At 44.9% G+C, this 27,346-nt stretch overlaps 1 protein-coding gene across 1 annotated transcript in view; it reads right to left on the bottom strand.

Moving 5' to 3' along the window:
* The window catches only part of med17 (mediator complex subunit 17), a 30,689-nt gene extending 24,044 nt beyond the window's left edge, over positions 1 to 6,645 (bottom strand). The window contains exons 1-2 of the mRNA XM_041198529.1: positions 6,280 to 6,645; positions 4,834 to 5,000 (exon numbers count right to left, since the gene is read on the bottom strand). Coding sequence (XP_041054463.1) covers positions 4,834 to 5,000; positions 6,280 to 6,631 — 519 coding nt within the window. The 5' untranslated portion in view covers positions 6,632 to 6,645. The remainder of the gene's footprint in view (positions 1 to 4,833; positions 5,001 to 6,279) is intronic.
* Positions 6,646 to 27,346: the final 20,701 nt, after the last annotated feature.

The following is a 27,346-nucleotide window of genomic DNA, read 5'->3' as shown; positions in this document are numbered from 1 at the left end:
AAGTGTAAGGTCATTCACTTTGATAGAATGAATAAAAAAGAATATTATTTAAAAGGCATAAAACCTCTAAATGTTGATGCTTCAAAGGGCTTGGGTGTACTTGTACAAGGAACACAGAGTTAGTATGCAGGTACAGCTAACAATTAGGAAGGCAAATTGCATGTTGGCCTTTATTGCAAGAGGATTAGAGAAAAGAATAAGGAAGTCTTGCGACAATTGTACAGGATTTGTGAGACCACACCTGGGGCTGAATTTTACGTCCCCCCACCAACGATTTATGGATGGGGGAAGACCGTAAAATTCTTCGGGATGGTCTTCCCACCGGCCTTCCATCTGCTCTAACCTCTCTACTACTTTACGCTGAGATGAGCGAGGCCTCAGCCGGCCTGCCTGCCCTTGCCGCAACTGAGGCCCTTAAGTAGCCAATTATTGGCCACTTAAGGGCTGTTTCCCGCCCATCCTCAATTTTCAGGCTGGCAGAAGGGATTCAGGGACAGGGGTTAAGCCTGAAAAGTTACCCTGTTCATGCCTCAGGTGGGAAGGTGGGGTGGAGGCACCTCCATCAGCAGCCTCCTTTTAACATCAGGCGTCGCCCCTTCACCCCACCCCAAAAGGTCTGGGACCCTGCAGGTGCTCCCTTTCCCCCTAGCCTCTCCACCAACACCCCAACACCCCTGGGCTTCACCTCTCTATCCTGCCCTGAAACCACCACAGTTACTTGGCCCTGGACTCCTGGGGCAGAATTTTACTGATGGCAAGCGGGGGGCAGGGCTCGCTTGCCGACGCGGAATGACGTCGACGGGATCTCCGACGTCACCCCGCCCCATTTAAATTTTCAGGAAGGCGGGGGCGCAGCAAAATCAACTGCGCGCTCATCGACCTGTCAATGGCCACTTGAGGCCATTGACAGGATCAATTAAGCAATTAAAGGACCTGCCCATCCAACCTTAAGGTTGGTGAGTTGGCCAGGAGCCCCGGCGGCAACTAGAAAAAACATGAAACCTCATCCAGTGGTGCGAGGTTTCATGGAGGGTTTTAAAAACTGTAACAAAGTTGTTCTGTAAATTATGAACATGTCCCAACTCATGTGACATTGCACTTAGCCTCAGGGAGATGAGTGCACTCTTTCGTGCGCATGTGCGAAAGACTGCACTCTTGATTTTAGGGATTCCCCCCACCCGCACATGGAGTGCATAGCGTTTCCCAGTGGACATCATGTTGGGTGGGCCTTAATTGGCACGCTCACGTAAAATGGCGGTGCGGCCCCCAATCGCTGGCGGCGATCGGCTCCATGCCCGCCCATGATTCGGTCAGGCCCGCCCGCCCGACAAATAGAAAATTCTGCCCCTGGGATTTAGACTCTGGAGTCTGCCTGCAGCCCCATTCCTGTCCTCTGCAGCTTCTGGCGCTGGAGGGACCAGAGGGCTGCTGGTCAATCAGATTGGCTGACAACTTGCTGAGTTGGACCTTCTCCTGAGTGAGGGATGGAAGTACCATCTCCAGCCAATTAATGCTTGTTAGAGAGCTAAATGGCTGTTAGGCAGGCAGTATCGGTGTGGATGTGTTCTCCACCAACTTTGCAGATGGCGGGAGGGGAAACCCCGCCATTCTAAAAATCCAGGCCCTGGAGTAGTGTGTGCAGTTTTGGTCACCATATTTAAGAAAGGATATACTTGCATTGGTGGTGGCGCAGCTAAAATTCACTAGATTGGTTCCTGGGTTGAGAGGCTGAGTAAACTGAGCCTATACTTTCTGGAATTTAGAAGACTGAGAGGTGATCTCATTGAAGCATACAAGATTCTGAAGGACTTGATAGGATAGACAATGAAAGATTACTTTCCCGGGCTGGGGAATTTAGAACACAGGGCCACAGACTCAGACTAAGAGGTCAATAATTTAGGAGAGGAGAAATTTCTTCATTCAAAAGGCTGTGAACCTTCTGAATTCTTTACCTCAGAAGGTTGTGGATGCATCATGGTTAAGGCTAAGGTTTACAGATTTTTGGTCTCTTAGGAAATCAGGGGATATGGGGAGCAGGCAGGTAAGTGGAGTTAAGACCGATGATCAGCCATGATCGTACTTGAATGTCGGATCAAGCTGGAAGAACCATTTGGTCCATTCCTGCTCCTATTTCTTATGTTCTTGTACTGGATTGGCTAAAAATTGATGAAAAGAGGTACTAGAAAGGCTGGCTGTACTTCAAGTTGATAAGTCACCAGGACTGTATCAGATGCATCCAAGGATACCGAGAAAAGTAAGGGTGGAAATTGTGGAGGTACGGGCCATAATTCTCCAAAAACTCCTTAAATGTGGGGTGGTGAAGAGGACAGGAGAATTGCAAATGTCACATCATTGTTTAAGAAAGGATGCAAGGGCAGGCTAAGCAACTACAGGCCATTCTGTTTCACCTTGGTGGTGGGAAAGTTTTTGAAAATTAAAAATCCAGGACAAAGTTCTGAGGCATTTTAACAAATGTGGATTAATAAAGGAAAGCTAGAATGAATTGTTATAGGCATACATTGTATAACTAAACTGAGAGTTTTTTGATGGAGGGCACACAGTTGATGTGGTGTACATGAACTTTCAAAAGGCATTTCATGAAGTGCCATATAACAAGCTTGTCAACAAAGTTATAGTCCATGGAATATAAGGGATAGTGGCAGCATTGATACAAAGTTGCCTGAGTGACAGGAAACAAAATAGTGGTGGATAGGTGTTTTTTCGGACTGCAGTAAGATATCCATTGAGGTTCCAAAGTGGTCAGTACCAGGACCACTTCTTTTCCTGATCTATTTTAATGACCTACACTTGAACGTTAGGACACAATTTCAAAATCTGCAAACGACACAAAACTCGGAAAAGACCCGTGCAGAGAATAAGGATAGTCTTTAAGAGGACATTGACAGGCTGGTGAAATGGGCATGTGAAATTTATTGTAGAGATGTGTCAAGTGATTCATATTGACAGGAAGCACAAGGAGAGAAGGTATAAAATAAAAGATGAATCCTAAAAAGAGTGCAGGAGCAGGGGGACCTGGGGGCATATGTGCACAAAGCACTGAAGCTTCCAAGACAGAAAGCAGTTACGTAAGGCATGTAGGATTGTAGGCTTTATAAATGGAGGCACAGGGTACAAAAGAAGGAAATTATGGTGGAACCTTTATATAATGCTGGTGCAGCCTCAGTTGGGATCCTGCTAGTGTGGAATTCGATAAATATGGGTCTGTCTTGGGATGTCAAAATTACACTGCAAAGTGATTAAATTAACTTATTTCTCATTAAAGGTTGAGGTTTGTTTATAAAATATCAAGGTGATAGTGATTTTTAGATCCAAGAGCATAACAATGGCAGCATGAATGACTCCACTAACTTTAAAATAGCCAAAGATAAATTTGTGCACTTGACATTTCGTTCTGTGGCATTGGAGATAGATTTTCCTGAAGGTATGAAAGAAAAAAATGCAGTTCCCAAATCACCAACCATAAGATTTCTGCAGTGTTGTTTATACTGCTGTAATACTCTGTCAATTTAATTGTGCACTCATTAATTCTAAGACAACGTACCATCCATTTCTCTTTTATAAAGGTTGTATTCTTATATGATAAATTAAGTATTACTTTACTGAATGAGATTGCTGCAAATTTGGTTACTGGAAGCATTCCACAAAGCGTTTCCCATCAATTTCTGTTAAATGCACTGTAGCTCAGAAATAGGGTCAGGATAAGACTTACGATAACTGAAAAAGTTCCATCTGAAACAGTTTTAAAGAAATCCATTTTGCGAAAGCTGCCTTATCTTCACTGAAAATTAAAACTTTGAGACTGAACTCCTAGCTAGTACACCTGTGAAATGTTGAGAGCAGCATTTGTCTTGAAAAATACTTAATGGACACTTGATTGTTCTTGTTGCAGTTCTGCATTATTCTGGCTACATGCTTGAGACTTTCAAAGGGTCTTATTACAACGCAGTCTCGAGATATGAAACCCTAGAGCCACGTTACAGTGGGGTCCCAATGCATTGTATCCAGTTGTGGGCACCACACATCAAGACAGATGTGAAGGCACTTGAGAGTGTGCAGAAAAGATTGACGAAAATGGTTTCATGGATAAGAGACTTTGGTTATACAGATAGATTGAAGAAACTAAGGTTGCTCTTCTTAGAGAAACTTGAGAGATTTGATAGAGGTATGCAAATTCAAGAGGGATCGGGACAAAGGAGAGAGAAACTGTTTCAAATTTAGCAAGAACCAGAGGACACGATTTATGGTGAATGGCATAAGAACGAAAAGCGACATTATGAAAAACATTTGCACACTGAGTGGTTAGGATCTGGAATGTGCTGCCTGAAAATGTGGAGAAGGCAAATTCAAGCGTGACTTTCAAAAGAGAATTGTTTAATTATCTGAAGAAAAAAATTGCAGGGCTACAGGAAAAGGCGGGGGTGTGGGACTAGCTGATTTCCTCTTGCAGAGAGCCAGCATGGACATGATGGGCCCAATGACTTCTTTCTGTGTTGTAACTATTTCACGATTCTATTCTATCAAATTTTAGAAAAGTTTTAAAATCACTTAGAGGATGTAGAGAAGAGAAAATGCTGTCAATGAAAACATCAAACACTGTCACTACAGATTTTTACCTCAACTGTCAAAAATCTGAGGTGTTGCAATATATCATTTTTGTTCCAGAAGCTTATCTCACCTTGCTACAGTAAATGAAGCACATTACTACTTCACTGCCTGACTGAAAACTAGTCAATTTAATGTCATATTAATCCAACAACTAAAATATTAACTTCAGGCAACTGATAATTCTGCTGCATTGCGAAGTCTAAATACCTGCTTTGAAGGGGGCGGTTCCTGCGAGACAGGGTCCAAGGCCATATATTTTTTCTCCTTCAGGACATTAAGTACATCATAAAGCACACACATCTCTGTCAATGTGCTTCTCAAGTTATTCCTAACGGCATCCCAAGGCCACAGAGAGGGTTGAAACTTCAATATTGCTAAATGTCAAAAGAAAACAAACATATTAAAGGAAAAACTTGTGATTATATAGCACCTTTCACTACCTCAGGGATATCCCAAAATGTTTCATGGTCAATTAAGTGCTTTTGAAGTGTATATACCATTGCAATGTAGGAAACACAAGACAATTTGCATGCACAAGGTTCCACAAAAAGCAATGTGATAAAAGACCATTTCAACTGCTCTTGTGCTTTTGGTCAAGGGATAAATATTGGCTCCTCTGCTCTCTTCAAATAGTGTTGAGATTTTTACATCGAGCTGAGGGGGCAGACAATGGATGTTATATCTCAGCTTAATACTCACAACTGAAACAAGGTACCTGTGACAGTACAGCACTCCCAAAGTACTGAATTGAACTGTTAGCCAAATTATGTGCTCAAATATTTGGAGTGGGGCTCAAATCCCGTGACCTTATGACTTAGAACTGAGAGTATTACCACTGAACCAAAACTACCACATAATCAAAGAACTATAGTGCTTTAGCATAGAAAGAGGACATTTGGCTCATCAAGTCTGTCTAGTAATTTTCTGAGTCACAGTGTAATCCCACTCTCCTTCACCCTTCCCATACCCAAAGAATGATCACAAAGTCCATCATCCCACATCTGCTAATTATTGCAGAGATCAGCTACAAATCTTAAGCCCATTTATGCCAGAACAGAAATAGTCGACCTGATTTAACTCTCATCACTAACAGCATTTTTGATCACAAGCAGGCAATAAAAATTTATGTTCAAGGAAGGGTTCACCGTATCTTATAGTAAAAATATTGGATAATTTAAATTACATAGTTGCCTGTTGTGTAGTAGGGCAAAAAGGCACCAAAACCCAAGTGGGTATCAGGTTGTCCTGTGACAAGCCACTGCACTGACAGCGACTTCGAATGCATATGATCCCACAGGTAAAATTGTTCAAAGGACCTTATAAAAAAAACTTTTGGTGCTACAAAATGTCCATTGTAGGAATTTACCAAAAACTAGCCTTCGGAGGTGAGAGGGAAGCAGGGAGGAGAGAGGGAGTTTGGGGGGGGGGGGGTGGCAATGTGGATGGGGGGGCGGCAGAGGGGAGGAGGATAAGGGTTCCAGAGAGGAAAGAGAGGAGGGAGATCCAGGTGAGGAGGGGAAGGAAGGGCTCCAGGTAGGGGTCAGTCCATGAAGGGAGGGGGGTGTACGGGGTCTGGGGAGTTGAAGAAACGGGGGCGGCGGGAGACGCTTTACGACGGGGAGCCCGGGGCTCTCCAGTTTCCTCCTCACTCACTCTCCTCGTCGTCGCTGTCCTGCTGCCGCTGCGCCCACTCCTCCCCGGCCTCCTGCTCCTCGCCCTCCGAGTCGCTTCGGTTGAAGTCGATTTTCTGCGCCAGTTTGGCCAGATTCTCGGACATGGACAGCGGCTGGACATAGGCCTCGGTGCCATCTAGAGCCACCTCCTGGACCTGGTTCTCACAGGCCGCCTCGATACTGATGGTAACAGCTGGACCGGCCGCCATGTCCACAACGCAACTTCTCGGAGCCCGGACACAGAGAGAGACACTGAGACTCTGACTTAGACCCAGATCCGGGTCCCAACCCAGCTCCGGGAGCCCAACACGACCGCTGCAAGCACCACGCATGCGCACCGCCCGCACTCCGCCTTCCACTGACGTCACTTGAATAGTGAAGTTCATTCAAACTAAAAAACAACCAAACATCAGGGAAGTCAGTATTATTCATGTGGCTGGGAGGTAGTTGTAGTTCGATGTCCAGGTTAACAATCCATCCAACAGCTTCAGCCGAAACAGTGTGAATGATTGCGATGTCATCAGAAGTGAATCTCTCTGGGATTAGTGTATGGGCACAGTCTGGGCTTGCCAACTCTGGCTAGACATATTCCAGGAGATATGGACAGAAATTGTGTCCCAGAAATCCCAGAGAGGAAGACACATTGAGACCTCTGTCAAACCTATTGCAAAAGCCCATTTCATACCAGCGAAAACTTCCCGTATAAATTTGCACCAATTTGCACAACAGTTTCACTATTTAAAAAGTCAGCTAGGACTAAAATCTGCACTGTTTTTAACCTCAAGTCAGGCCAGGAATAAAACTTTATAGGTTTAGTTTTGTCATTTTTCTAGCCAGGAGCCCAGAACTCGCTTTTTTTACCTCCTCGCCTCAAGTCGCTGTGGAAGAAAACAAGCAACAGCGCTCTTGGGCACAGTACACATATGCATCCCGCGTTTTACGTCATCACACTATCAAGCAATCCATGAATGATGAGCTTCTGTGTACAAATTATTGGGCATGTTAGTTTATTTGCTTCAAATATCATTTTAAAATCTCCCAGATTGCTTTCAGTATCCACCGAGAGATCGATTCGGATTCCGGTAGACTCCCAACCATTCCATGAGGGGTGGCAACACTTCCACAGTCATAATTTGAGCTGGTCTCATGTTTCACTTGTGAGCAAGTGGTCACATCTTCCCTGGCCCATTTTCAAGTGGTTGATGGTTATCCAGATTTTATGTAGAAGGTTGAAAACTGGAACTTCATCACTTGTATCAGTTACAAGGTTGCGGTTGGCGATGTTTGTAGTCAACCAGAAGATGCACATGCATCGAAAGGTGCGGATGACGTCAGGAGTTCACCAAGGCTCCTTCAACAGCACCTTCCAAACCCATGACCACTACCATCTAGAAGGACAAGGGCAGCAGATAGAGGGGAACAACACCACCTGGAAGTTCCCCTCCAAGTCACTGACTTGGAAATATAGCGCCATTCCTTCACTGTCACTGGGTCAAAATCCTAGAACTCTCTCCCTAATAGCACTGTGGGTGTACCTACACCACATGGACTGCAGTGGTTCAAGAAGGCAACTCCACCACCTTCTCAAGGGCAATTAGGGATGCGCAATAAATGCTGGCCCAGCCAGCGAAGCCCACATCATATGAATTAATTTTTTTTAAAAGTTTGTAGGATGTGGACTGTGTTCCTGTAGGGGCTATGTGATTTCAGACGAGTGCATGGGGTTTTTTTGAGGTCCTGTGTCAATGGGAGTACTTTGTGGTGTTTGAAGAAGATGTTTTCCTGTGGAGGATCAATGTGTGCTAGCCCAGGAAGCCATTTGAGCTGTATTGAACTTAATGTTCCAAAAATAATCCTCTTAACTTCCCAGAAGCGGATATCAACCAGGTTTATGAAGCAGCTCCTGAGCCAGGTTGAGCAGCAGTATTCTGATGTTGGATAAACCAGGGCAAGTGAAAAAGTGCATAGTGTGTTGGGACTCTGCTGCCCCAGGTGGTATCCTACAATTTCCATATGAGATTCACTCAGCTTGGCCTTGTCTTCATTATTCTGGAAGTGTTGCCGGTAGGTCAACGTATGGTCAAGAGTGATGCTGAAGTATTTTGGCATTGGGTCATGGCTCAGTGGTCAGCCACAGAACTGGACATGAAGTTAAGAACATCAGAAATAAGACCAGGATTAGGCTATTTGGCCGATTGAGCCTTCTCCGCCATTCAGTAATATCATGGCTGATCTGATTGCCTGATGACCTTAACTCTACTTTCCTGCCTGTTCACCATAACCCTTTACTCTCTTGTTATTCAAAAATCTGTCTAACTCAGCCTTGAATATATTCAATAACCCAGCTCTCTGCTGGGTCATTGACTGCTCTCTGAGGCAGAGAATTCCAAAGAGTAACCACACTCAAAGAAGTAATTCCTCATCATCCCCATCGTAAATAGGAAACCCCTTATTTTTAAACTGTGCCCTCTAGTACTAAATTCCCCCATGAGAGGAAACATCCTCTCAGCATTGACCCTGTCAAGACCCTTCAAAATGTTATTAGTTTCCCCCTGGCCTTTGATTTGTTCAGGTGGAAGGCTGAAACAACAGTCTTGGCAGTATTTAGTCAAAGTCTCCATTTTCTGATAAAAGCAAAAAACTGCGGATGCTGGAAATCCAAAACGAAAATAAAAATACCTGGAAAAACTCAGCAGGTCTGACAGCATCTGCGGAGATGAATACAGTTAATGTTTTGAGTCTGTATGATTCTTCAACAGAACTAAGGAAAAATAGAAAAGAGGTGAAATATAAGCTGGTTTAAGGTGGGGGTGGGACAGGTAGAGCTGGATAGAGGGCAGTGATAGGTGGAGATAGCCAAAAGATGTCATAGACAAAAGGACAAAGAGGTGTTGAAGGTGGTGATATTATCTAAGGAATGTGCTAAAAGGTGACATTAGGGGTAGAAAGCAGGACGAGCAAGGTAAAGATAGCCCTAGTGGGGGTGGGTTGGGGGGAAGGGATCAAAATAGGCTAAAAGGTAGAGATAAAACAATGGATGGAAATACATTTAAAAATAATGGAAATAGGTGGGAAAAGAAAAATCTACATAAATTATTGGAAAAAAGGGGTATTGGAAAGGGGGTAGGGATGGAGAAGAGAGTTCATGATCTAAAATTGTTGAACTCAATATTCAGTCTGGAAGGCTGTAAAGTGCCTAGTTGGAAAATGAGGTGCTGTTCTAATAGTCTGCGTTGAGCTTCACTGGAACAGTGCAGCAGGCCAAGGACGGACATGTGGACTTGAGAGCAGGGTGGAGTGTTGGAATGGCAAGCAACAGGGAGGTCTGGGTCATGCTTGCAGACAGACCGATGGTGTTCCGCAAAGCGGTCATCCAGTCTGCAGTTGGTCTCTCCAATGTAGAGGAAATCGCATTGGGAACAGCGAATGCAGTAGACTAAATTGAGGGAAGTGCAAGTGAAATGCTGCTTCACTTGAAATGAGTGTTTGGGCCCTTGGACGGTGAGGAGAGTGGAAGTAAAGGGGCAGGTGTTGCACCTTCTGCGGTTGCATGGGAAGGTGCCGAGGGAGGGGGTAGAGGTGTAGGGGGTGATGGAGGAGTGGACTAGGGCGTCCCGGAGGAAATGATGCCTGCAGAATGCTGCCAGGGGTGGGGGGGGTGTGAAGGAAAGATGTGTTTGGTGGTGGCATCATGCTGGAGTTGGCGGAAATGGCGGCGGATGATCCATTGTGTGCGGAGTCTGGTGAGGTGATAAGTGAGGACAAGGGGGACCCTATCATGGTTCTGGGAGGGAGAGGAAGGTGTGAGGGCGGATGCGCAGGAGATGGGCCAGACACGGTTGAGGGCCCTGACAACGACCGTGGGTGGAAAATCTCGGTTAAGGAAGAAGGAAGACATGTCAGAGGAACTGTTTCTGAAAGTGGTGTCATCAGGACAGATGCGATGGAGACGAAGGAACTGAGAGAATGGGGTGGAGTCCTTACAGGAAGCGGGGTGTGAGGAGCTGTAGTCGAGGTAGCTGTGGGAGTCGGTAGGCTTGTAATGGATATTGGTGGACAGTCTATCACCAGAAATTGAGACAGAGAGGTCAAGGAAGGGAAGGGAAGTGTCAGAGATGGACCACGTGAAAATGATGGAGGGGTGGAAATTGGAAGCAAAATTAATAAATTTTTCCAGGCCCAGATGAGAACATGAAGCAGCACCGAAGCAATCATCGATGTACCGGAGAAAGAGTTGTGGGAGGGGGCTGGAGTAGGACTGGAACAAGGAATGTTCCACATACCCCATAAAGAGACAGGCATAACTGGGGCCCATGCAGGTACCCAAAGCCACACCTTTTATTTGCAGGAAGTGAGAGGAGTTTAAGGAGAAATTCTTCAGTGAGAGAACAAGTTCAGCCAGACAGAGAAGAGTAGTGGATGGGGATTGTTTGGGCCTCTGTTCGAGGAAGAAGTGGAGAGCCATCAGACCATCTCAGTGGGGGATGGAGGTATAGAGGGATTAGACGTCCATGGTGAAGAGGAGGCAGTTGGGGCCAGGGAGCTGGAAATTGTTGATATGATGTAGGGTGTCAGAGAAATCACGGGTGTAGGTGGGAAGGGACTGGACAAGGGGAGAGAGAACGGAGTCAAGATAGCAAGAAATGAGTTCCGTGGGGCAGGAACAGGCTGACACAATTGGTCTGCTAGGACAGTCCTGTTTGTGGATTTTGGGTAGGAGGTAGGAGCGGGCCATCCGAGGTTGGGAGACTATGAGGTTGGAAGCTGTGGAAGGAACATTTCCAGAGGAGATGAGGCCAGTAAAAGTTCTGGAAACAATGGCTTGATATTCAGTAGTGGGGTCATGGTCCAGGGGGAGGTAGGAGGAAGTGTCTGCGAGTTGATGCTCAGCCTCTGCAAGGTAGAGCTCAGTGCGCCAGACAGCAACAGCACACCCTTGTCAGCAGGTTTGATGACAATGTCAGGGTTGGACCTGAGAGAACGGAGTGCAGCTAGTTCAGAGAGAGGCAGGTTAGAGTGGGTGAGAGGAGCAGAGAAATTGAGATGACTGATATCACACCGACAGTTCTCAATGAAAAGATCAAGAGAAGGTAAGAATCCAGAGGGAGGGCTCCAGGTGGAGGGAGAATATTGGAGGCGGGTAAAAGGATCCGTTGAACGGGGAGAGCAGCACCGCGGCACCCTATTTCTAAGCTGCCCGTGCCCCCAGTTTCATTTTATTCTTCGTCTCATCGATGCCTCAACACGAAACTTTGTCTCGTTCTTTCAGGTGCAAAGGAACGCAAGCTCCAACAACTCATTGACACCAACGCCCATACAGGACCCTCCACCCCTGCCTGTCCCCATCCCGTCTTCCAATCCTAGCCCCGGCCATGTATTTACCATTTGCCCAGACTTTTCCCTCTCTGATGCTGAACATTCAGTGCTCAGCAAAGGACATAGTTTCATACCCTTGCGCCCTCTTCTCAATGAATTTTGGGCTCGGCACGATGCTGAACTCTTCTTCCGCTGACTTCGTCTCTGTGCTCAGTTCTTTGGGCAGGATTCCTCGCCCCGTTCAACGGATCCTTTTACCCACCTCCAATATTCTCCCTCCACCTGGACCCCTCCCTCTGGATTCTTACCTTCTCTTTATCTTTTCATTGAGAACTGTCGGCATGACATCAGTCATCTCAATTTCTTTGCTCCTCTCACCCACTCTAACCTGTCTCTCTCTGAACTTGCTGCACTCTGTTCTCTCAGGTCGAACCCTGACATTGTCATCAAACCCACTGACAAGGGTGGTGCTGTTGTTGTCTGGCGCACTGAGCTTTACCTCGCAAAGGCTGAGCGTCAACTCGCAGACGCTTCCTCCTACCTCCCCCGGACCATGACCCCACCACTGAACATCAAGCATTGTTTCCAGGACTGTTACTGACCTCATCTCCTCTGGAGATCTTCCTTCCACAGCTTCCAACCTCATAGTCTCCCAACCTCGGACGGCCCGCTTCTACCGCCTACCCAAAATCCACAAACAGGACTGTCCCGGCAGACAGATCGTGTCAGCCTGTACCTGCCCCACGGAACTCATTTCTTGCTATCTTGACTCCATTCTCTCTCCCCTTGTCCAGTCCCTTCCTACCTACACCCGTGATTCCTTTGACATCCTACATCATATCAACAATTTCCAGTTCCCTGGCCCCAACCGCCTCCTCTTCACCATGGAAGTCCAATCCCTCTACACCTCCATCCCCCACTGAGATGGTTTGATGGCTCTCCACTTCTTCCTCGAACAGAGGCCCGAACAATCTCCATCCACCACTACTCTCCTCCGCTGGCTGAACTTGTTCTCTCACTGAAGAATTTCTCCTTAAACTCCTCTCACTTCCTGCAAATAAAAGGTGTGGCTTTGGGTACCTGCATGGGCCCCAGTTATGCCTGTCTCTTTATGGGGTATGTGGAACATTCCTTGTTCCAGTCCTACTCCAGCCCCCTCCCACAACTCTTTCTCCGGTACATCGATGATTGCTTCGGTGCTGCTTCATGTTCTCATCTGGACCTGGAAAAATTTATTAATTTTGCTTCCAATTTCCACCCCTCCATCATTTTCACATGGTCCATCTCTGACACTTCCCTTCCCTTCCTTGACCTCTCTGTCTCAATTTCTGGTGATAGACTGTCCACCAATATCCATTACAAGCCTACCGATTCCCACAGCTACCTTGACTACAGCTCCTCACACCCTGCTTCCTGTAAGGACTCCATCCCATTCTCTCAGTTCCTTCGCCTCCATCGCATCTGTTCTGATGACACCACTTTCAGAAACAGTTCCTCTGACATGTCTTCCTTCTTCCTTAACCGAGATTTTCCACCCACGGTGGTTGTCAGGGCGCTCAACCGTGTCCAGCCCATCTCCTGCGCATCTGCCCTCACACCTTCCTCTCCCTCCCAGAACCATGATAGGGTCCCCCTTGTCCTCACTTATCACCCCACCAGCCTCCGCACTCAAAGGATCATCCTCCGTCATTTCCACCAACTCCAGCATGATGCCACTACCAAACACATCTTCCCTTCACCCCCCGGCGGCATTCTGCAGGGATCGTTCTCTCCGGGACACCCTGGTCCACTCCTCCATCACTCCCTACACCTCTACCCCCTCCCACAGCACCTTCCCATGCAACCGCCGAAGGTGCAACACCTGCTTCTTTCCTTCCCTCCTCCTCACTTTCCAAGGGCCCATACACTCCTTTCAAGTGAAGCAGCACTTCACGTGCACTTCCCTCAATTTAGTCTACTGCATTCGCTGCTCCCAATGCGGTTTCCTCTACATTGGAGAGACCAAACGCAGACTGGATGACCACTTTACAGAACACCTTCGGTCTGTCCGCAAGCATGACCCAGACCTCCCTGTTGCTTGCCATTCCAACAGTCCACCCTGATCTCATGCCCACATGTCCATCCTTGGCCTGCTGCATTGTTCCAGTGAAGCTCAACGCAAACTATTAGAACAGCACCTCATCTTCCGACTAGGCACTTTACAGCCTTCCAGACTGAATATTGAGTTCAACAATTTTAGATCATGAACTCTCTCCTCCATCCCTACCCCCTTTCCAATCCCCCTTTTTTCCAATAATTTATATAGATTTTTCTTTCCCGCCTATTTCCATTATTTTTAAATATATTTCCATCCATTGTTTTATCTCTACCTTTTAGCCTATTTCGATCCCTTTCCCCCCACCCCACCCCCACTAGGGCTATCTTTACCTTGCTCGTCCTGCTTTCTACCCTTAATGTCACCTATTAGCACATTCCTTAGATAATATCACCAACTTCAACACCTCTTTGTCCTTTTGTCTATGACATCTTTTGGCAATCTCCACCTATCACTGGCCCTCTATCCAGATCTACCTGTCTCCCACCACCCCCCACCCCACCCACAACCACCAGCACCACTTAAACCAGCTTATATTTCACCTCTTTTCTATTTTTCCTTAGTTCTATTGAAGGTTCATACGAACTCGAAACGTTAACTGTATTCCACTCTGCAGATGCTGTCAGACCTGCTGAGTTTTTCCAGGTATCTTTATTTTTGTTCTCCATTTACTGAAGTAGGCTTTCAGAGATCATAGATCTTCATTGAGTGTTTTCTCAATGTCCTGAAGTTCATTAACCTGGAAAGCCAGGGCCACATCATGACCATATGCAAAGATCCATGAATTTGTGGATGGTAGGTAACTGATATACATGTTGAAGAGACTGATCCCTGCTGAAGCCTGTTGTTGGTTATCTATGAGAGGTTGATTTGATACCCAATGTGAACACTGAATGGTTGGCTGCAGAGGAAACTCAGTGAATGTGAACAAACCAACTTCACATCAGGGTACTCAGTGAATGTGAACAAACCAACTCAATATCAGGGAACCCTGTGAATGTGAATTAAACCACTCTAACACCAGCAAAACTAATGAATAAGAATGAAATAGTCATTTGGTAGTACAGAACTTGAGTATTGCTGAAAAAAGAGACATGTCAAAGCTTTTCATCTTGCACTCATCAGGGTACTTTGCAAGAATACCAATACAAGGGCAAAACAAGAAGTTATACTGTATGAGAAGAAAGTGCTGATTGGTTGGCAAGTCAGGAGGGCACAAAGAGGTTGCAAAGAAATATAAACAGGTTAAGTGAGTGGGCAACAAGATGGCAGATAGAGTTATTCATTTTGGTCGTAAGAGCAGAAAAGCAGAATATTTTTTAAAAGGTGTGAAACCTGTAAACGCTGATCTTCAGAGAGACGTTAGTGTGCTCATACAAGGAATGCAGAAAATTAGCATGCAGGTACTGCAAGCAATTAGGAAGGCAATTGGCATGTTGGCCTTTATTGTAAAGAAATTGGGTCTACTGGCATAAAGAAGTCTTGCTACAATTGTACAGGGATGTGGTGAGACCACGCAGAATACTGGGTGCAATTTTGGTCTCCATATTTAAGGAAGAATATGCTTTCATTGAAGGCGGTACAGTGAATGTTCACTGGGATGAGGTGGTTGTCTTATGCTGATAGCTGAGTAAATTGTGTCTATATTCTCTGGAATTTAGAAGAATGAGAGGCAATCTCATTGAAACGTGCAAGATTCTGAAAGGGCTTGATAGGATTGATGGTGAGAATTTGTTTCTGCTGACTGAGAAAGTTAAAACACAGGGGCGCAGTCTCAGGATAAGGAGCCAATCATTTAGGACTGAGATGGGGAGAAATTACTTCACTCAAAGGATTGTGAATTTTTGGGACTCTGTACCCCAGAGGGTTGTGGATGCTCTATCATTGAATACATTTAAGGTTGATGTGGACAGATCTCTGGTCTCTCAGAGAATCAAGGTATAAGGGGAGTGAGTGGGAAAGTGGAGTTAAAACTCAAGATCAGCCATGATTGTATTGAATGGTGGAGAAGGCTTGAGCTGCCATATGGCCTACTCCTGCTTCTATTTCTTGTGTTTGCACTGTGATTATGTGGTTCAAGAACTTAGTGTTATTGTCCAGGAAGCTTCTCAAAGCCCTATACATCAATCTTCACCTTCAAGTGTTCCTTCACTCACACCTTTGCATGCATTGATTCCACAGAAAGCTTCACTTTAAATATTTTTGTTTCTTCCATCCAACCATCCTCCCCCATTATGATCTGCATAATGACACCTGATTTGGATTGCACCTAGTGTCAGGCAGCCTCTGTAAAACACATAGCAAGGCAAAGCATGAGGAAAGATCTGCCTGGCCCATTGCTGGCAGCCTTGTCAGAACTACATTGCAAATGCCGTCATTCACAGTCTCCCTGCCCTGCATTAGTCCATTGATAGCTACCTGAGAGACAGCAAACAAGTGAGTCAGAGCAGCCTGGCCAATAGAATCTGTGGGTTGGAGGTGAGTTTTTTGGGGGGTGGGGGTGTGGGGAGGTGTGTGAAGTAACAGGACTCAGATTCCACATGTCGATTTTTAAGGAGAATGCTTGCAAGGCATTCTGTATGGGTGGTGTCTTAAAGCATTGTGCAGATGGTAGAGAATGTGCAAGAATTCAAGTCTAACATTCACTCCTACAGGGACATGCTGCAGGTCAATCAAGCATGTAGCCGCCCCAGGCTGACTCATAGCAAACACTCTTTATTTGTTAAGGTAGGTAGAACTGCATTTGTATAACACCTTACATGTCCCCATCATGTCCCTAAATACTTCACAGCCTATGAAGTACTTTTGAAGTATAATCACTGTTTTAATGCCAGAAAATACAGCAGCCAATTTGCAGAGAGCAAACATTCACAAATACCAATGAGATAATTGATCAGATAATCTGTTTTAGTGATGTTGTTTAAAGACCAAGGGCCAGATTTTCATGCCTCCATCTATGTTAGAATGGTGGAGGGTGAGATTCTAAACTGATGGAAGGGACTTGATTCCAGGATTCCTGCCCCCATTCCCAGAAAGTGGGATGTTTAAGGATGGTGGCTAAGGTGCAGGTGGTGAGCCTGACACAACACTCCAACCCTCGCCGGCTCCAGTTCGGCGGTGGGGGGGGGTGGGGGGGTGGGGGGGGGGGGGGGGGGGCGGTGCATTTTAGATCCACAGCTATTTCCATGGATTCAGGCCCATTGTCCAGGGCTCAGAAGAGTTGTGAAAAATGGAGAAAGCCTAGACTGGAGTTGGGAACCTTTTGACCTCCCAGCATAATGTAATGATGTATGATAAGTTAAATATGTTTTATCACAGTAATTAATGATAGGACTTTGGAAAATGTAAGTGCTCATTAAATTGACCAGAATTATGAAATTTTTCAGATGCATTAGATTACTTCACCCACAGATAAAGTGCTCTTCTGCATTCAACAGTATTGAGATTAAGATTTTAATGTTTCACTTGGACCATGTGATCTAATCTTTTCTTTGATTGACATTCTAGGCATCTGTCGCACCTCTGAGATAGATGAACAGATGACTGTCTTCTTTTGATTGACACTCTAGCTGTCTGTTGCAATTTTTGAAGCAATGCAACAGATCTGTTTCACTACTTCACAGGTTTCAATATATTCAGCACTGGAGGTTTTGTTGTTACAGCTGTCCAATGGAATCACTTTGAATGCTTGGCTGAGCTCCAAACCCCTCTAGTGGATTCAGTTGAGCAGGAGTTGTTAATGAAGCTGTCAAAGGGAATATGAGCTTTGTTTATTTTGCCAATTTTATTAGCACTTAAGAGGATTAAGTTTTCTTTCCAAGTGGAATTTGAATGGCTGCACATTTGTTTGACAGTTTTATGAGCTCCTAAGAGGATCAGGGTTTCTTGAAGAGGTTTTTGAATGGCTGTTTGTTTATTTTAACAGTTTCATAAGCATCTCAAAGCCATCCCAATGTTATTATAGGAATCAGAAATTCTGTCAGTGGTGGATACTGGGTGAATGAGCATTGTGTATATGAGGAGGCATGGGGGTATATGGGGGGCATGGGGAATATAGATGGGGTATGGGGGATATAAGGGGGTGGGATGGGAGGTGTGTGGCAGTGATGGTTGAGGACTAGGGTGCTTAACAATCATGTACAGAACTGGACCAAAGTCCCAGTGAACCAAGGGGACATTCTAAACTGCCCACCTTAGCATCTGCTTACCTCTGTTCCCACTTTGGGTCTGTTTATGGAGGTGGTGGCTCAAACTCCAGTCCATCCCCCCAATAAAAATAGTGTGGGCGGAAACTGCTAGGCAGGAGTTGGGATTGTGATATTGGAAAATGACCTGACTCACACTTCCCACATCAAAGATGAAAATCTGCTCTTAAATATTGGCCAGTACAACTGGAAAACTCCAATGTTATTCCATTAATGCCATGGTATTTTAATGACCAACTGAGAAAGAAGCCCAGTTCCAGTTTAGTATCCCATCTTAAAGACAGCATCTCAGACAATATAGCGCTCCTCCAGTACTGCATTGAAGTGTCAGCTTAAATTACATGTTAATTTTGAGTGAAGCTTGAACCAACTCAAAGATAAATGTGTCACTGCTGGGCCAAGACTGGCAGAACTACCTTCTGCCACACATAGTCAGATTGCTGCCATGCAAGCCTGAAATGTTAGATTGGAAAGAGTCATCTATTCTAGCTTCTAATGGTTGCAGGGCATTGCTTTTCTGATTGTTATCATTAGGTCTGCTTTTCCACTGATCAATGGCTATTTGGAGAAAGTTCTTAAACCTAGTGCGATTGTATACTGCACTCATGAAACAATAGGGAGGTCTTGTAACGCAATGGTAGTGTCCCTACTTCTTGGCTAGAAGCTTTGGTTCAAGTCCCACTTCAGAACTTGATGGTCAGGGCAGGTGCATTCATAACCTGGCCAAACAGGTTGATCATTAGCCTGTAAATCCTTCCAATATACCTGATGGCAGGTCATGAGAGCAGGAGCGTTCCCTAGTCTGCCAAACTGCAGAAGGCAATGGCAAACCACTGCAGTTGCCAAGCATTATCATGGAGCAATCCAATGAAAGTTCAAGTTTGCCAACGTCATCTGAGGGCATGGTATGAAGAGGAGGAAGAGGAGGACTCATGAAACTGCTGTATCTCAGGAGAATAGTACATCCACCAGCTCTTCAGGTGCCTAGACAAGTGACAGTAAAAAGGGAGAGCCAGGATGTTTATGCAACAGCACAAGAATTGCAGGCTGCAGCTGGTCAATTTCAGAGCTTAGCTACCAATAGACTAAGGCCTCCCTAGTGCTAAGAGATTTATATTAGAACACGAAGCTAGGCAGCTCATGTACAGCTAGCATTCAGATTAGTACCTAGGAATACCGGATGAAGAGTTCCAGTATTATGTACTGGTATCTAATAGAAGAATAATGGTAAGAGGCATTTGGCACACAGAGCACAGTAAGTAAAATTACGCATTCAGTGAAATTACATGTGCAAATGCTGTTTTGACAAGGGTTGGAGGGTGGCTTCAGTGAGATGAAAAGCATAGGAACAGAGTTCATTCACGTGCTTGGGCATCACAGGATTTATATGACACATTGCTACTTCTTTCCAGAGTATACAGATTCATCCAGGAGCTATGCTTGTAGGACCTACACTTTACTCGGAAAGCCATGAGTTGTGACATGTGCTGCTACATAACCAGAAGTCCATTGCAAAATGACTGACATCTGGAAGCATAGCATCAGGCTTGCAAATGAACAGAGGTGTCCTGTAAAGTGATTACACATTCTGCATTTGGTGTCCCAAATGTAGAGCAGACCACATTGAGCAGCAAATAATGTGTACTAAATTGAAAGAAGTTCACGTAAATCGCCGTTTCACCAAGAAAGAGTGTTCAGGGCCTTGGACAGTGAGGAGAGAGAGGGTAAAAGAGCAGGTGTTGCTGTAAGGGTGGAAGGTAAGTTTAAAGGGAACCCAATTCTGGCTCTGCAAGGCAAGGGATAGGGTTAGAGCAGGCGTGCAACAAATGGGACAGACACACTCGAGGGCCCTGTCGACCATGGTGGGGGGAATGCTCGGCTGCAGAGAAAGGAAGACTTGTCAGAAGCATTGCTATGGAAGGGTATCATCAGAATGAATATGATGGAGATAGGGAGACTGCAAAAATAGAATGGAGGCCTTACAGTAACAGGGTGTGAGGAAACGTAGTCAGGCTAGCTGTGGGAGTTAGTGGGCTTAGTCAATATTTGTTGATAGCCTGCCTCCATTTCTGGGGACAGGCTGAGAAGAGTCTAAGATGGACCATGTGAAGGTGAGAGAAGGGTGAAAATTCAAAGCAAAGTTGATGAACTTTTCCAGTTCCGGGCAAGAGCAGAAAGCAATACAGTATTCAATGCACTGGAAAAAAGGGTGAGGTATGGGGCCTGAGTGGGACTGGAACAAAGAATGTTCCATATATTCCACAAAAAGACAAATATAATTCAGACCCATGCAGGTACCCATAGCAACACCTTTTTGTTTGGAGGAAGTAAGTGGAGTTAAAGGAGAAGTTGTTCATTGTGAAAACAAGTTCATCCAAGTGAAGGAGGGTAGTGCTGGATGGAGGCCATCCTACTGGGAGATGGAGGTGTAGAATTATTGGGTATCCATGGTGAAGAGGAGATGGTTAGGGTCAGGAAATTAGAAACTCTTAAAATGATGGAAGGCACCGGAAGAGGCATGAATGTCGGTGAGAGAAGATTGAACTAGGGGAGAAAATGTAGTCAAGATAGGAAGAAATAAAGTCAATGGGGCAGCAGTAAGCTGAAACAAGAGGTCTACCAGGGCAGTCCTGTTTGTGAATCTGGGAAAGGAGGTAGAAGGGGCTGTTCAGGGTTGGAAGCCATGGAGGAAATGTTTCCAGATGATATGAGGTCAGTGACAGTCCTAGAAGCAATGGCTTGATGTTCAGTGAAGGGGTCAAGGCCCATGGGCAGATGGGAGGAAGTTGACACTCTGTCTCTCTACACGGTAAAAGTCAGTTCATCAGACAATAACAGTTCCATCCTTGTCAGCAGGTTTGATAACTTTAGGGTTGGATCTGAGAAACAGAGTGCAGTAAATTTAGAGGGAGATAGAGTGAGTGAAGGGGGGTGGAAAAATTGTGTTGACCGATTTCAGCTGGCAGTTTTCAATGATAAGATCAATGAGAGTAAGAGACCAAAAGGAGGGGTCCATGTGGAGGGTGTTTATTTGAGATGGGTAAAAGGGTCTGCTCTTCAGAAGGGGGTGGGTGACGGGGTTCAAAGTAGTGGGTGTGGAGGAAATGGAAGAGCTCAACATCATGTCAAGCTCAAAATTCATTAAGGTGGGAACATAAGGGGATGAAACTGAGATTTTTGTTAAGGACATAATGTTCACGGTCAGGGAGGAGAAGATTAGAAGGTATGTGAATCCACAGCAAGGGATGAGATTAGAAGAAGGGATGGGGTCAGGCAGAAGTGAAAGGGAGAAAGATCTAAATGGATGTTGGTACCTATAAACTTTTGAAACTCACAATCTTTCATATCTGAAAGAAAGGAAAAATTGTATTGTTAAAGCAGTGGATGAGGCAAAGGATGAAATGAAACTGCAGGCCAGGACAGCTTTCAGACAGTGAGATGGTGATGCTGACATAGGTTGAAAGTATGCATGTGGTGGCACACGGCATTGAGTGTGAATGTTAGAATGCCATGAGAACGTTGATTCAAAGAATGCAGAATATCTAGGAGATACCTGTAATCATGGGTAGTTCCCAAACATTAAGGTTGAAATTTTTGTTCATATCCAAGTAGAATAAGTCCGAGCCAGAGACAGTTGCTGAGGCAGGAGATTTGGCTGCAAAAGCAAATTTTAATAGATAGCTGAGCAAATACAAGAGAAATAGAAAACAAAAGGTGATGAAGGTAAAAGATGAACAGAAATCTCATTGGAGAGAAGAGCAGAACTTCTTCAAGGTGGGAATACCTGGAGGACAAATGGCAGTGAATTAAACACTAATACAACATACTGCCACTGCAGGAAATCTGAAATAAATACAGAAAATGCTCATTAGGTCAGACAGCAACAGTGGAGCGAGAAAGTGTTAACATTCCAGATCACTAACCTTTCATCAGGAGAGGTAAAAGTTAGTAATGTAATAGAATTAAATGCAAGTAAAATGGGGGAGAGTGGGAAATGAAAAAAGGAAAGGGTTACCACCCCGCCACCCCACATGATCCGTCTGCTTCTGCCCCCACCAAAATCAGACTCTCTAGATCTACTTGCTCTCAGCCCAGCTTGGTTGTGGCATTGTGTTGCTGTAGCAGTTCATGTCAGACAGGCCTCTGGCCTGTCAGTTAGGCTGGATGTGGAGAGGAAACTACAGAAAAAAATGATTGAAAGATGTCCTGCAGTTAAAAATTGCAGGATGTTCGGGAAACAATACTTGTGGGTTTACAATCCTCAAATCAAAGACGCCTGGAGTCATTGTGGCACAGAAAGCCATTTAACCCATTTAGTACATGCTGGCTATTCGTAGAGCAATCCAGTCAATCGCATCGCCCCGCTCTATCACAGTAGCTCTGCAAGTTTATTTCACTCAAGTACCAACTAGTTTCCTTTTGAAATCTTTGATTGCCTCCACGTCTACCACTCTCATAGACAGCAATTTCCTGTTCATTACCACTCACTGCATTAAAAATTTTCCTCACATCCTCCCTGTATCACTTGCCCAAAGCTTACCCCTGAAAGAAATGTGCCTCCAATCTAAAATCCAGACCAAAGCTATAGAGGTAGTCATAATGGAGTTCTCAATGTGTCCTCTGTAGAATAGGCGAGTGGACAAACAAATGCAAGTCTCGCTGCAGAAGACAGAAAGGCGGACGATGAAATAGTATTCAGTATGTAAGGTCCCCTTACTTGAGGAAGGATGTAGTTGCACTGGAGGCAGTTCAGAGGAGGTTCACTAGATTGATTCCAGAGATGTGGGGCTTATCTTATGAGGAGAGATTGAGCAGTTTAGGCCCATACTCGCTAGAGTTTAGAAGGATGAGAGGAGATCTAATAGAGGTATATAAGATGCTAAAGGGGATAGACAAAGTAGACATGGAGTGGTTGTTTCCCCTTCTGGGGCATTCTAGAATGAGAGGCCATAGTTTTGGGCTAAGGGGTGGTAGATTTAAATCAGAGATGAGGAGAAATTACTTTTCTCAAAAGGTCATGAATCTGTGGAATTCACTACCTCAGAGTGCAGTGGATGCCAAGACGCTGAATAAATTTGAGGAGATAGACAGATTTTTAATTAGTAATGGGTTGAAAGGTTATGGGGGGAGAGAGGGCGGGAAATTGGAGTTGAGGCCAAAATGAGATCAGCCATGATCGTAATGAATGGCAGGGCAGGCTCGAGGGGTTGAATTGCCTACTCCTGCTCCTAGTTCTTATGTTATGGACATGAATGGTTCCCTCTTAGCCCAGTGTTCAACTGATCGCAGATAGATGTGTTTGAAAGGGAAAGTGTGTTTTAATCCCCTGAGTGTTGTGACTCCCAAGAACAGACAAAAAGACAGGTTTTCTCATAAGTTTAAAAAGTGAAGAATACATGTTTATTTTCTTAACACCTGAACATATTTGCAACAGCAGCCATTCACACGTGTGCACACACAAGAAAAGATAATTACAGAAGAGGCAGCATGCACTTAGGTTTTTAAAACATCCAAAAAATCACTGTTGTACTTGAGTCTTTCGAGATGGAAGTTTGAAATGTTGCAGGCTGGGTAATTCCCATTGGTTCACTGAAGAAATGGAGGTTGGAAGTTTCCGGTGATGTATTCACAGTGGTTTACTACTTGCAGCAGCAGGTTTCTGGCATTGTTCCATTTGAGCTTCTGTTGCAAAGATCTGACGTGGTTCTTTGGATCAATAGGTAAAATGGCTAGCTTCACTTCTCTGCCTGTTAGTGCACTCTAGGCAGGGTCCTTCCTTTCCTGAATAGGATCCCTTCCCTCTGACTCTGCCTTTCAGACTGACTGATAGCAGGCTGCTCTCAAATTGTGCATTAATAAATGTTCCTGACCACAAACTGATTTCTGTCAGGTGACCATAATATCTGTTTTCCCATTGTCCACACAAATGGTTCCTGATGACTTGAGTATTGACAGACAAAAGGGTTTGAGTTTCAGCCATTTGTGCATCCATGTGATTGGATGAGGAGAACTCATTCTTATGCGGAATTCCATTCTGCAGCCAATAATTTTGTGGAGTCATTGTGCACTAGTTTCTGTAGGTATTTGGACAAAAGCAGCTGTTAAATCCACAGGAAAGATATTTTGCATGTTAATGTACTCTCAAATGGCCCAAAATGGTAGTTTATATTTTAATGTCCTGACCAGACAAATGGGCTAACTTCCAGCCTTGGGTAGTTTCATGTACATTGGCAGACAAGGAAGGTCACCTGACCTCTCAACTATACCTTGTTTCAATGCAGATTGCCCATTCTCCATGTTTTTAAAAGCAGTATCCATTTTTACATAGGTTCGTGGGTATAACTGCAAGGGTGTGATAAATAAATCCTAAGGCAGATATTTATTTTAACTGACTCACATGAAGCGGAGAGGTCAATAGTGGATCAGGAACCCATTTGTTCTGTCAGCTCTAACTCAGCCACTGCATTGACATTTGCAACCAGAAAGGATGAGCGGGATGACATGGCAAATCTGTCAAATGAAGGAATTCTAGTTAAAGGATCCTGCAGAAGTCAGAATGGTTGAACTGTACATTGATTCCTGTGGCTTCAGCAACCACAGGAATGGAAAGGAGACATAGGAACATAGGTGGAGTAGGAGTAGGCCATTCGGCCCTTCAAGCCTGCTCCACTATTTAACTGGATAATAGCTGATCATCTCCTTCAAATCTATTTTTCCACATTAACCTATCATGCCTTGATGTCATTGGTATCTAGAAATCTATCGACCTCTGCTTGAAACATACTCAATGACTGAGCCTCCACAATCCCCTGGGATAGAGAATTGAAAAGATTTACCACCCTCTGGACTGAAGAAATTCCTCCTCAGCTCAGCCCTCAATGGCCTATTCCTTAATCTGAGACCGGTGTTCTGTGGCTCTAGACCCCCATAGCCAAGGGAACATCCTGCATCTAAACTGTCGAGCCCCGTAACAATTTTACACACTTCAGTGAGGCTACCTCTCATTCTTCTAAACATTAGAGAATATAGACCCAGTTTCCTCAGTGTCTCCTCATAAGACAATCTGCCAGTATATAGCCAGTTTATCCTACCTTAGGTAAGGAGACCAAAACTGCACACAGTACTCCATGTGTGGTCTTACCAAGGCTCTATACAACTGCAGCAAGACTTCCTTACTCTTGTACTCAAATCCCCTTGCAATAAAGGCTAACATACCATTTGCCATCCTAATTCCTTGCTGCAACTGCATGTTAGCTTTCAGTGACTCATGAATAAGAACACCCAAATCTCTTTGGACATCAACACTTCTCACCTCGCCCCATTCAAAAAATACTCTGCATTTCTGTTTTTTTCTACCAAAGTGGATAACTTCATATTTTTCCATATTATATTCCATCTGCCATGTTGTTGCCCACTTACTTGTCTAAATCTCTTTGCATCCTTCTCACAACTCATTCCTATCAAGTTGTGCCCTCAGCAAACTTGGAAATATTACATTTGGTGCCCACATCCAAATGATTGATATGGATTTAATAGCTGGGGCTCAAGCACTGATCCTTGTGGTACTCTCCATTAGTCACAGCCTGCCAACCTGAGAATGATCCATTTATCCCTCACACCCTCATGCCTTCTCCTCCCTCCCAGAAACATGATAGGGTCCCCCTTGTCCTCACTTATCACCCCACCAGCCTCCGCATTCAAAGGATCATCCTCCGCCATTTCTGCCAACTCCAGCATGATGCCACCACCAAACACATCTTCCCTTCACCCCCCTGGCGGCATTCCGTAGGGATTGTTCCCTCCGGGACACCCTCATCCACTCCTCCATCACCCCCGACTCATCAACCCCCACCTATGGCACCTCCCCATGCCCACGCAAAAGATGTAACACCTGCCCCTTCACTTCCTCTCTCCTCACTGTCCAAGGGCCCAAACACTCATTTCAAGTGAAGCAGCATTTCACTTGCATTTCCCCCAACTTAGTCTACTGCATTCGTTGCTCCCAATGCGATCTCCTCTACATTGGAAACCAAACGTAAACTGGGCGACCGTTTTGCAGAACACCTGCGGTCTGTCCGCAAGAATTCACCCAAACCTCCCTGTCGCTTGCCATTTTAACACTCCACCCTGCTCTCTTGCCCACATGTCTGTCCTTGGCTTGCTGCATTGTTCCAGTGAAGCCCAATGCAAACTGGAGGAACAGCACCTCATGTTCCGACTAGGCACCTTACAGCCTTCCGGACTGAATATTGAATTCAACCACTTTAAGTCTTGAGCTCCTTCCTCCCCCTTCCTTTTGTTTTTTCCAATAATTTATATAGATTTTTTTTTCCTGTTTCCATTATTTTTAAATCTTTTATGCCCCCCCACCCCCACTAGAGCTATACCTTGAGTGCCCTACCATCCATTCTTAATTAGCACATTCGTTTAGATAATATCACCAACTTTAACACGTGTTCTTTTGTCTGTGACATCTTTTGATTATCTGCTCCTATCACTGCTTGCTTGTCCCTACATCCACACCACCCACCCCCCCCCCCCCCCCCCCCCCCCACCTTAAACCAGCTTATATTTCACCCCTCTCCTTGTAAAGAAAAATCAGTTCCTCATGAAGGGTCATGAGGACTCGAAACGTCAACTCTTTTCTTCTCCGCCTGCTGAGTTTTTCCAGGTAATTCTGTTTTTGTTTTGTTTTGGATTTCCAGCATCTGCAGTTTTTTGTTTTTATCCATTTATCCCTGCTGTTTTCTGTCTGTTAACCAATCTTCAATCCATGCCAGTACATTTCCCCTACTTCCACGAGCTCTAATATTGTTTACTAACCTCCTGTGAGTGACCTTATCCAAAGCCTTCTGAAAATCCAAATACACCAGATCCACTGGTTCTCCCTTATCTATTCTGCTTGTAACATTCTCAAAGAACTCCAACAGGTTTGTCAAAATTGATTTCCCTTTCATAAGTCTATGTTGACCCTGCCAATCTCATCACTATTTAAGTGCCCAGTTATCACATTGTTCACAATTGATTCTAGTATTTTCCCTACTGATGACAGGCTAACACGTTTGTACTTCCCTCTTTTCTTAAATAGTGGGGTTATATTTCCAATCTGCAAGGCACCATTCCAGAACATAAACACTTTTGAAAGATGACCTGGGAATGTTGGCCCCAGTATTTGAGGGACTGATTTTTGCCAAGTACAGGAGGAAAAGGCCAGCCTCTCAAATACAGCAGCTGAGGATGAAAGTGGCTGAGGAAGTAAGCAGCAGGAGTGTGGTCCCTTGAGCCCAAAGAAATTAAAGGGCTTCAGGAGGGCAGGAAAGGTGAGTGGCATAGCTCTTTCAGGGCCAACACCCACATCATTCACAACACACCGTGCAGCTCCACATACTCCTCACTCTTGAGGCATTTCCTCACATTCCCACCTAAATAGC

The sequence above is a fragment of the Carcharodon carcharias genome, chromosome 11 (genome assembly GCF_017639515.1).
Source record: "Carcharodon carcharias isolate sCarCar2 chromosome 11, sCarCar2.pri, whole genome shotgun sequence".
NCBI classification, from domain to species: Eukaryota; Metazoa; Chordata; class Chondrichthyes; order Lamniformes; family Lamnidae; genus Carcharodon; species Carcharodon carcharias.
This window is presented reverse-complemented; position numbering and strand designations above follow the sequence as displayed.